Here is a 12287-nt window from a genome sequence, read left to right as displayed (position 1 = left end):
GCTTAGTGGGGACATCAGATGAGGAAACTGACCATTTTAGCAAGATACAGCTCTGGTGGGTGTAAACTGGCATCTCACTGTGGTTTGAATTTGCATTTCCCTATGACTAATGACTAATGATGTTGAACATCTTCTCATGTGCTTACTGGCCACGTATGCGTGTGGCTCGTGTGCGCGCACGTGCGCGTGCCTTTGCACATGTGGTAACCCGGTCCTTTTTAAAATCAGCTAAGATTTAAATCAGTAGTTTGAATGTGAATCAGTGGTTCTGAACTGGGGCAATTTTGCAATGTCCTGAGATAATTTTGTTTGTCACCCTGGGGTCTTTGCTACTGACATCTAGTGGGTAGAGACCAGGGGTGGCACAAAACATCCTACAACGCACAGGACAGTCCCCTACAGCTGGCGCAAAACATCCTACAATGCACAGGACAAGTCCCCTACAGCAAAGAATTACCTAGCCTCAAATGTCAATAGTACTGAGGTTGAAAAACACAGCTTAATGGCTTCCCATTGACTTTATGATAAAACCTTGCCATGGCCTAAGCAGGCCACTTGCCATTTTGCCAGCATCACCTGAGCAACAAACTCCCAACCTGCTTATTCTGCTATGTCCTTCAAAGGACATCCTTTGATCCTTGGAATGTGCTGTTCCCTTGGAATGTGCTGTTCCCTTGGCCTGACACACACCCCCCTCCTCTTGTTGACCTAAGTCCTACTTATAACCCAGGTCTTTCCATAAATAGAATGCCTCCTGGGGAGCCTTCCACATTTCTTATGCTCACATGTACTTCTGTACCTTTTTCTATAGCACTTACCACCATTATAATGAAATAATTATACTTCTATTCCATTAGCATCTCTCTCCCACGATAGAATACAAACACCATGAGGGCAGGAGCCAAACCATTTATCATCATAACTCTGCAACACTGACAAGATGTCTAGCTTGTAAGAAGCATCAATACTTATGCTCATTATGAATACTGAATGGGTGGATGGAAAAGAAGCTAGGTACATTCTGAAAAGTATCAGTTGAGGTTGACATCTCACAGGTTGCCAGTAGCCTTGGCAAGAGAAATTTCAAAGCAGTGGTAAAGGCAGAACAAGACTTTGGAGGATTTTGTTGCGGCGAGAGAAGTCAGAGGAGACAATAACTATGTGTGGAAGTCTGGAGAACATTGTGCTGGAGTCTATGTTGGAATTTCTGTGGCTAAAAGGCATATATTGATATGTTTTTAGAGGAGCTTTGGCAGAGGGAAAATGTTCACAGATATTATCAAAAGCAAGCTAATAATAAAGTCAGCATCCAGAGAAACTGGGCAACATGGACTCCAGAACACAGAGAAGATGTGCTTTCCCAGGGACCAGAGGGAAGGTGGGAGAGTGTAGGTGGCCCCAGTAATTAAATGAAGAGTGGGGAAGGGAGGAAGTCTTTGTGAATCATTACCATAATACAGAGAATGTTTTCACAACTATCAGTCTTTCATCTGTCACTTCCAACACATCTGAATTTCTTTAAGGAAAATTTTCACAACAATACCTGGGTACTCATGTGAGCATCTTTTTTAGAAAACGGAAGCCACTGGTAACATTCAGAAGATGGGATATAAATACAGTAAGCATCACAATTTTCAACCAATATTGAATTGCAATTTAGTACACACTCAACTTTAATTGGTCCCGCAACAGCATCAGATCTGTACTGACAACAAACATTTTGCTTCTCCAACTCACACTGAGAGAAACTAAGGCCACAGAGTCCCTTTGGACTCTGGGAGATTTCTGAGAGAATGGAAGGATATAGAGCAGGGCTTTCCAACCAACACCACAGACAGTGTGTCAGGAAGGTCTCTTCAGAGCATGACCACCTTCCAGGTCTGCCTCAAGATGACATGCTCCCCTGTGTGAACCCACTGTAACCAGACACACACCAGACCACTTCCTTCATTCCACAAACATTCCCTCAGTACCTACTGAGTGCCAAGCCTATGCTCTGCCCTAGGGAAAGAAGATAAATAACATAAAGCCATAGTCCTCCAAGTGCCGTGGTCCAGTTGTAACACAGACAAGGGATATCCACCTGCCTGTACACATGTTCCTGCACCGGCAATCTAGATCTGGCCTCTCGACTGATACTACCTTGAATTCAAGCCATTCTGCATCTTGCTTCGGGTCAGGTCACTCATCGTCTACACTCCCATCATGCCTACCAAATTTTCCAAGATCAACGATTTCTGTAAGAAGCCACAGGACCAGTCTTAACGGGAATCCAACAAAAGACAACATTTGCAAGTATGTTGGGAAAGAAAAAGGTGGAGAAGCACATGTAATGAGTCTTGCTAGATACAAAAATGTCACTTATCAGGCAATGGAAAAAATGACCTTTGTTTTAACGCCACTCCTGAATACCTAAATATACCATGTCTCCCTACTGAATGACTGATAGAGAACATTTGTAGACTATAATATACACTGGCCTCTGTGCCTCAAAGTAGCAATGAGGCTTTCCTATGTTCCCATGTAACACAATGTAGACAAAAATGAACTCTGTATATACACCATACCTGTTTTTGAAAACAGTGGTCAAAAGGGATAAGTTTGTAGGGACATAAACCCCATTTGTATGAATCCTAAAATCCGGGAGATTTTGTAGAGAAGTCAAGGAATCTTTTTTAACTTGTATTGATCTGGATGGTTAAGTCTTTTATTACCAGGATGCCTGGGTGGTTCAATCAATTAAGTGCTGGCTCTTGATTTCGGCTCAGGTCATGATCTCTGCATCATGGGATCAAGCCCCTGCACAGGCTCTGCACTGAGCATGGAGTCTGCTTGAGACTTTCTCTCTCCCTCTCTCTCTCTCTCTCTCTCTCTCTCTCTCCCTCCCTCCCTCCCTCTGCCTCTCTCTCCCACTTGTGCACTCTCTCTCTCTCTCAAAATAAATAAAATGAAAATAAAAAGTCTTTTGTTACCTAAAGGATCCTGTTTGGGGATACCATGGTAGACTGTAAAGAGAATATAACCAGAAGACTTAGTTTTAAATTTAACCAACTAGTTGTATGTCCTTGGGCAAGTCACAACTGACTAGCCTGTTTCCTTCTACATAAAATGGGAATAACACTTGCCCTTTTCCTACCACTAAAGGTGGTGTTGATGACTAAACAGGGGTGAACATAAACAAATACTAACAGTGCTTTACAAGTATAACTGCCTGTGATTAGGATTCACTCTCGATATTGAGCTCCAAAGGCAACATTAGAGCAAAACTCCATTTTACTCAAATGTAATATTGAAGGAGCAAACTCCATGGGATACAGATATTTGTTGCATATAAGGACTGAAAATCATGAAATCTTAGAACAATAAAAGACAGATCAGGCAGGGGTTAGTGAGGGAAACAGAAACCTCTCTGGAAATTTTGAACATAAAAGGATTTAATTACAGGTAATTGGACAGAATCTCAAGGATTGGTGAAGTGGGCTTCAGGTTAGGCCTCCATGAATGACCCCAGAACACCACAGCACTGACCCTTGAGGAAACCTATTGCTTTCACCACATTCAGAAAGGTAAGAATCAGGAAGGAACTCCTGGAGTCAAAAACCCAACAGCTTAGCCCAAGGCAAAGGAAGAGTAATCTGAGAACACTGAGCACTCCCTCTTGCCATTGCCTCATTAGACCCATGGCCCTGGACATAAGCCACTTATGAACAATTACAGAAAGTAATGCTTCTGCCTTCAACACCTCACATTTCTACGGAAACAACCTCAGGAATATAGAAAGGTGGTCTCTTTCACATCTCTGCCCTCTAAATCTCATATGACTGCTTCTCATGCTGGTGGAACTTAATTTACAGCCAGAATATTAGATGCTTCCAGAGAGTCAATGTAGCTTTGGATTTCCAGATTCTGCATTTAAAAAAATTCCACTAAGAGGATGTGAAAATTGATGCTAAGTGAGACTCAACAATATCTGAGACAGAACACCTGAGAATGCATCATGGTTAGCACTTTTTTTTTTTAGTCTATTAGCCCACTCACTGACTTGTTCTGTGGTCTTCTGTCTCTTTTTAAGTCCATGTGGCCTCTTCTATAAAATGAATCACATTAACTTTCTCTTACCTAATTTATAAACAAGTTCCAAAGAAAATAAGATTTTTTTAACAGCAAAATAATCTCCTAATTTTTTAAGTATCGATGTTATAGACTGATATCCACTAGGACTAGTTCAGGTAAAAGTTTCTCTTTGCAAACTGATCCATTTTCCCTGAACTTGCTCATAAAACTTTAACTCAATAAAAGAAACAAAACATGGAACTGAAAGAGCCCCTGAAATTAAAAAAAAAAAAAAAACGGATATGGGATGCTTTTATTCTATTTTAATACTAAATGTTTTCTTATTTTATATAATAGTCTGTTTCTCCAGTTACAATAATTTAGTTTCTTGACAAATATACAGATTTAGTGAACATCAATGAAGACATATGCCTAAGCATTTGTTCAGAATAGAAATTAAAGTTAAAATTTCCAAAAAAATTGAAATTAACATGTGAAGAAGATAATAAAAAAAATCAAATATCAGATCAGAGGGGAATCAGAAGAACTCTTAAAGAATCTAGCGTTCTTTACGTGATATTTGTCAGTTTTTTACAGAAATTGATGGCTTCCTTAGGAGCTCATATGTAACTGATCTCAGAAACAAGTCTCCAGAGGCGCCTGGGTGGCTCAGTAGGCCAAGCATCTGACTCTTGATTTCAGCTCAGGTCATGAACCCAGGGTCCTGGGATTGAGCCAGCATCAGGCCTCCGCACTGAGCACGGAGCCTGCTTAGGATTCTCTCTCACCTTCTGCCCTTCTTCCCCGCTCTTTTTCTTTCTCTCTAAAATTAGAAAAATTTTAAGAAAGAAGTATGTCTCCAGTTGCTTTCCCTGCTGATGCACAGGGGCACATGGCTTAGATTGGGGCATCAGACATGGCACAAACAGGGAAAGAGAAGCATTATGAAATTTGAGCAGGTGGAACTTATGATCTGAAAAGGCTGCATGAACCTAATATTAGCGTGGGTAACAGGAAAAGCAACATTTTCAGTCACCAAGGATGTGTTATTTAGGTGAGACCCATAGCATTAGTCAACAATTCACAATCAATCTTATTTCATTTTCTGCCGGCACTCCTTGTTCATGATAACATGAAACAATCCTGATAAAGAAACGTTTAACCACAGGTCACCAAGTTCAACATAAAAAAGGAAAATGTTCCTGTCCCATTTAAACATCATTGCAGGTAAATATAATTTGAAGCTATTTATTGATAGACTGAACTTTCAAGGGAAGTATTCAAGATATGCTAATAGCCAGAGCAAATTATCCTAATACACCACAGGTAGGAATATCAAAGTCAGGCAAGATAAGAGAGAAAATCTAGAAGAGAAAAATAGATTCCACAAACAGCACTCTGCTGGTCTCCTTTCCTATGCCAATAACAGCCTGTAGGCATTACATTTCCTTGCTAAACTACCAGAGTTTTGTTCAACTATTTCCTCCTTCGGGGCATTTACACCTGTTCCACTTCCCAGACTTCACCTTAGGACAGATAAGGACCTAATCAAGTGCCATCTAAACAGAAGGTAAGTCACTTCTGTTGTTATTATTCAAGAGGGTTCATTCAGCAGTAATAAAAAAATGCTTTAGGCTGAAGAGGGTTTGTTTTGTTTTCACTGAAAATTAAAACATCTTTTTTTTTTTAGATCAAAAACAGGCAAAACCAACCTATAAAGTTATAACTCAGGCTGATTGTTACCCCTGGGAGGAGGTGTAGGGACTGGAAGGTACCACCTAGAGAGGGCAGTGCTGTTCTTGATCCAGTGCTGCATACTGGGTAGTGTTTATTTTGTGAAAACAGATCCAACCAGACAGAAGATTTTTGTGTTTTACTGTATGCATGTTACGCTCTGATAAAAAGCTTAAAGTAGCTTTATTGGACTAGATTTTGGAAACGTTAATACTTTTATGTTTAAAGTAATTACTGTCGATGAGAAATTCACAAACGCTCTTTGGGCATTAAAAATGGACATATCTGGGCATACGTACGTGGCCCTTTAGAGAGCACCTGCCAGCTTTTCAGTCTAAAATCTGCCTCTCCCTCTGTGGGGGCCCCGTCCGGATCCACCACCTACCAGCCGGAGCCTTTTCTTCTCTATTTCCCATAACCTTTCCAGAGTGAGTGCTGCTGAATGCCCATCTCATAAGCCATTCCCCTCAGCTCCCTCATTAATCTGGTCAGTGCCCTCCATCATTCTGCTGCCATCATTTTGGAAACTGTAACTGCATATTCTACATAATGCAAATACTCTACCCAAGCCTCTGTGTAGGATGCTGGGAAATGTGCAATATAGAAGCATGTTTATTCTATTATTATTAGTGATGATGATTACCTGTTTTAACTGCGGAGGTTTTGTTTGAAGGGGAGAGAATGGTGGAGAGGGGGGAGAGTGCTACTTGGTTCAAAGCCATGGGGCATTAATCCAAATCCAAACCTTTGAGCTTCCACAGGCTTCTTCTCAAACAACTTAGGCAGTTGCAATTGCAACTTTTGGCTAGATTATGCTTGTGAGACAGAATGTACAAAGATTAGTTTTATACATATTTATTTTAAATATATATTCTTGCTACATTACAAGAGTTCTGTTTAAGAGTTTCCTTCTTCTAGGTGGAATATATATGTATGTGTATATATATACATATATAAAATTTCTTTTTTTAATTTAAGTAGAAATAAAACTTCTGGATACTTTGTAAACTGACTTGCTTTACAGAGAAGGTGTCCTGCTTTTTATGTGGATTCACTTTCCCTGAAACACCTGAATTTTTTTTGAAACAGGTAAAACACTGATTTTTTTTTCCAATTATAAAATATTAAAATCAAAGCACATAGTAAAGGGAATGAAAGGAAGGTCTGGATGTTCCCACTTGTAGAATAAAGGAGGCATCTAACATATACTGGCCACTGTGGAAAAATTCATGACCCTCTAACTACTGAGAGAACAATATTTTTAAAAACTGTTTTATTAAGGGTTCCTGGGTGTTGGGCACTATACAAAACAATGTATATGCCTTTGCTCACTTAATGTTAACAGCTGTTCTGTGCAGCAGGAAATATTACAATCCTCACATTACAGATAAGGAAACTGAGGTGGAGATGTATTAAGTAACTTACGGTGACACTCGAACTTACAGGGGGAGAGTAGAGAAAAAGAAAGAACAAACAAATGTGACACCTTTCATGTCCTAGAGGTTGTAGAACAAAGAGACAAGGTCCTGGGAGCTTAAACAGGGACACATCAGGGGCTGGGAAGAGGGGTGGGGGAGCCAATTGTATGGTTTTTATCTTTCCTCTTTTCCTCCACATACTTTCCAATACAAAGCAAGGCCAAACACTAGGAGAGGGTCCAGACTCATAGTCTCCTACGCTCCCTACCTCAGATGCAGAAAGTAACCCCCCTCCACTGTCCATCTCACCAGAATTCTCCCACAATGTCCACAGTCCTTTACACCCACCTCCACCACAGGGGCTGATAATATACAAATGCAAAATAAAAGCAAGGATAAAGTTGCATCCTTTGGTATCACTGGTAAAACAGATAACCACGATAGGTCAGTCCTACATCTGCTGACCAAGTTCTGGAGGACAAGGTTTGGCCTTGATCTTCTAACTGTACACGCTACCACTAGTCGTTCAAATGCTGAAGTAATTCTATATGCTCCACAGACCCTGGGGACTCACAGCCCTCCTCATGATCAGGCAAAAGAAAGGCCAACGCCCTGGTGCAACAAGGTGTTCTCCAGGACCCTGCTCCACTTCCATTGTCCGCTACTGTCTATTGTGATTGGTTAGTGCCTATGTCAAAGCTTTTGACTACCACTCTTAAAGCATCCACAGCCATGATGCTGGCATGTAGCCAACAGATTATACAGGGCACTGCACCCTCTAGGTGACATCTTCCATTCCACAGAGTGGCCAGAAAAACAGAGTAAGTGATTGTGGTGTTTTAACCACTCACAACAAGAGATAATCTCTCCGCAAGTCTAAGTAGCCCCATACTCATCATTTCAAATGTATTATTATGCTTTCTAATGGGCTACTCAGAATCTATTTTATGAGTTTGTCCATCCCTCTTCTTAAAGACCAGAGGGCAGGGTTCTACAGTTTTTAAGTGAGATCCAGTATTTGAGAGATTTTAAAACTATTTCCAGCATTTAATTGTCCTCTAAACAAGCTGATGGGGATGCCCCCCTGGTGCAGGGGGCAGAGGATATTTCCCAAAGTCAAAGCCAAAAGGGAAAACCCAACAGTCTCCCCTCCTCAAAGACAGACGAGACAGCCTCTCAAAAATTTTCTCTCTTCCCTTTCCCTTTCTACTAACCCACTAGAAACAGGTGACAGTGCTGAAAATTGTTCACTGCATATAAGAAACTCAAAAGGCACATATGAATGCAAGTTAAGCTAGCCTAGGCACCAAAGACACTTGGTAAAATATGCCATTAAGATCTAAAGATTGTCCATGATTTTGTCATTGAGGTCCTTCTACCTCTTAGATAGAAAAGTAACAGCTGGATGAATTTCTCAACATGCAGAGAGATCAAATTAAAATCACAAACTTGCAATAATGTACATGGGCTGACAAGACCATGGTAGCTATCTGCCATACTTTTTAAGTTACTTCACACACCTTATCTCAGTGATTTCAAAGTGTGGTTCTCCAGACCAGTGGACTCAGCAAGACTCTATGAGAAATGCATTCTCAGGCCAATCCTCAGACCTTCTGAATCAGAAACCGAGGGTGAGACCAAGTGAACTACGTGTTGCCAATCGCCCAGATGTTTCTGACACTCAAGTGTGAGAAGGGCTACTTTATCCTATTGGCTACTTACAACTATTACAGGTGAAACAGGTGAAAACAAACAAACAAACAAACAAAAAGTGGCATTCTCATAGTCTTGCACAAGAGGCAGCAAAGATTCAGAAAGGTTAAGTGATTAATCTAAAGTTACACAGCTGACTGACAAGAGAACCAGCAGGTAAACTCAAGCCTTTAGATTCAACATGTAGTTCTCTTTGTCTTCGGCACACAGGATCACTAGGATGTAGTATAATTAGCCCGATCACCTAAACTGGCTTGATTTGGGAAGGACAGATATGGGGCGGCAAGAGTAGAGGCGTGACTCCTGAGGAGATATGGGTGACCTAAGAAAGTCTGCTCCTTCTCAACCCACAGATCACCATGGAGACAGAGAGCCAAGGAACCTGCAGGAGAGTTCACCATATTCCAGGTAACCTGACTCCTGGATGCAGTCTGGGTTTCTCCCTACAGAAGATCTGAGATTCCACAGGCCCTCCCTTTAGCGTGTGCACTAAAGTAAGGCTTCCCAAGAAACTCACTGCTGCAGTGCTCAGGGAGAGTGCTTCCCACCTTCTTCAGGTAGTGTCTGACTGGTGACCTCTCCAATACTGTCCTTGCATCACTTCTAATCTCTACATCACTGGTGTTCTTGATAATTTTCTGTCTCCTCCACCTACCATGTAAGGCCTATAACAGCGGAGATTCTGTCCACATTCATCACCACCCCAGAATCTAGTGTATGGTCTGGCATTAGCAGGTAAGGAAGAAATACACATGCCATAAATGCACAAAATAAAAATCATCTCCTTGGATGTTCAAAACTTGTTCCACAGAAGATCTCCATTTTCAAAGTGATGCCGGCTATTTTCTTCCAAATAAGATATTCTGGAGCACCGTTTAAAAGTATCACTGTGAATAAATGCAGAGCTTATGCTGGAATACCCTTCTTTATTCTGTAAAGTCTTTCTCCCTTCGGCCCTTTATTTTCTCATCACCTCAGTTCTCTCTTTGAGACTCTTTTATTTGTTGCTGAACTGCATTATCTTTTGTTGTTATTGCTGTTGTTGTAAGAAAGCGGTTCATCTGTGTCCAAATTTATTGTTTAGATTCTATTCCATTTACAAAAACATCTGGTCCTTACACTGGGATGGAAGAAGAAAAGTGTAAAGTCCTCCGTAAAAGGACGTATGTTTCTATCCTTGCCTACAATATTTAATAATTGCCATTAGCTTTCAAGGAAGCTGTGGCTCATACTCCCTAGTCCCGTTTGCACTTCCAACTGGACAAAATATAGACACAGACTCACTCAGCTAAGTAATTGGATTCGGTACCTGGAATATTTAAATTGTTTTTCAGATACTGGAAAATGGCTTAAGAAGATTAAAGAAAAATACCCTGGAGGATAACAGGCTATAATTTACTAGGTGGAAAATCTTTTCAGGAGGATGAACACCTTATTCGCCTATCATTCCTCCTGTTTGAGAGATGTCTTCGTCATTTGGACCTAAATTTCCTTAGATCCTGGCAGCTCAGGTTTATCCCGGTGGGTTGTTCTCAACAAACCTTTTGAATTACACCCAGGACATATAAATTGATACGATAATGCCCTCCATCTGAAGAGTCCCATGTTTTCAGCAACATTATTAATTTAAGTGTTTGAAGACAACGGGTTGGGGAGCGGGTGTCACTTGGAGTCCTAGGTCCAGGGCTCTTGCGAAACCCTGGAGATCCGGGTTCGGGCAAAGCTCTGCCCCACTTGGCAAAAGATGTAATAAATAAATTGTGGGGAATGCCTTGCCGGTTCTGCTTCAAGCTGCAGACTCCAGCCAGCTCAGTTCTCAAAAACTAGCTCTCCCCATTTGCCCGCACGTCCGCTGAGCACTCCTAGACCCCCGATGTCCCCGACTTCTGCCCTCTAGCCCTTCACAGGAGTGTCCTGCCGGCCTTTCTCAAGCCCCTCACTCCGGAGCCAGGCGCTGAAGTTTGGCATCAGCGACCACCTGTCGGCTGGACCGCTGTGTCCTCTGCCGCGTGGGCTCCCATAAAAGTGCCATGAGGGTTAGCAATTACTGAACAGGCTCGTTCTTTAGGGCTGTCCTGTTCCTTCTGGAAAGGGAGCAATAGAGGTAATAGGGGGTGCGTCTGCGGGCGGAGAGGGGTGCGCCTGGGTCACACCCCAGCGCTCTCCAGATGGTCCCAACTTCACACTTTCCAAAAACTCTCAGGACCGTTCCCTGGCAAAAACTGCCCCTCAGGCCCCCAAGCCTGAAGAGCCTCAGGAGGCGCCTGCCAGACCCGGCAAGGATGGCAATTCCCTGACCCGGAGAGACAGGAGCGCGCGCGAAGCCGCTGCTCCCGGCCAGCCGCCTCGGCAGTGGCCACCCTGCGCGCCCCGAGGCGGCCCCGGCAGGCTCCCGTGCGCCCATTGCATAACGCGCCCCTCGCCCCACCCCCACGCCGCCCGCCCCGCGCCCTGCCCGGTGCCCCGCGCCCCCAGCCCGCCGCCTCCGACTTACATCATCCCACTTGACGAATTTGGTGCCCTTCTTGAGGCTGTCGGACACGCACACCGGCTTGAGTTGCAAAGCGTGCACTCCGGGCTGAGCCCCGGCCATCTGGGCTCATCGGGGCTCGGGGCGGCCCGGGCGAGCGCGGCAGGGACGGGGCGCGGGGCGCGGGGCTCCTTTCTCGGCTCGCGAGGCGCTTGACTATGCTCCCCCGCCGGCCTCCCCCGGCCTCCCGGCCTCCGCACCTCCTCCGGCGCGGCTCAGCAGGCGGGGCGCACGGGGGCCAGGCGCCCGGCCATGCCCCGGGCGGGACGCGGGGTCGGGCGCCCGCGGTGGCTGCGGAGCCTCGGAGGGCACAGGGAAGCCGAGCCGGGCGGCCGAGGCTGCCAGCCGCCGCCGGGTACTGCTCCTCCTCCGCCGCCGCCTCGAAGCGCACCATTCAGCACATCCTCTATACACAGAGGGAGAGCGCGAGTGACACACGCTCCGCGCCCCCCCCCCCCCCGCTCCTTCCCCTCCTCCTTCCTCCTCCCGCCCAGCTTCCCCGCCACCCTCGCTGGCTCGGTCCCTCCTTCCCCCGGCGGCTTCCAGCCCAACTTTGCGCGCTGGGTCAGGCGCCGGGAAGCGGGGACGCAGCGGCACCTCCCGGCTCCTGGGCCCCACTGCAGCCAACGCCTGCGCCGCCCGCGCGCCCTCTGAGCATGCCCCATGCCGGGGTTGCAGGGGTGCCCGGGGTGCCCGCGAACCGCGCGTTCCCTGGGGCTTTCCGCGGAACTTGGGCGGGAGCCTGGAGTGCCTTCCGATCCAAATTGGGTGGGGAAAGGGAGCGGTTGGGAGGGATCGTAGAGGCAGCCCCTAGCGGGAGCTCTCTAGCGACGGCCACA

General features: G+C 44.8%; 1 protein-coding gene across 3 annotated transcripts in view; it reads right to left on the bottom strand.

Moving 5' to 3' along the window:
- PLCB1 (phospholipase C beta 1) overlaps positions 1-11839 on the bottom strand; it is a 695993-nt gene extending 684154 nt beyond the window's left edge. For 2 of the 3 annotated variants that reach the window (XM_023251450.2, XM_023251452.2), the window contains exon 1: positions 11413-11839. In XM_023251450.2, the coding sequence (XP_023107218.1) occupies positions 11413-11511 (99 nt within the window). In that variant the 5' untranslated portion in view covers positions 11512-11839. The remainder of the gene's footprint in view (positions 1-11412) is intronic. The other variant, XM_023251451.2, reaches the window with a different exon arrangement.
- Between the last annotated feature and the right edge of the window lie 448 nt (positions 11840-12287).

Source organism: Felis catus, chromosome A3, assembly GCF_018350175.1.
Source record: "Felis catus isolate Fca126 chromosome A3, F.catus_Fca126_mat1.0, whole genome shotgun sequence".
NCBI lineage: Eukaryota > Metazoa > Chordata > Mammalia > Carnivora > Felidae > Felis > Felis catus.
Note: the sequence above shows the minus strand (reverse complement) of the source record. Positions and strands in the feature narration are given on the sequence as shown.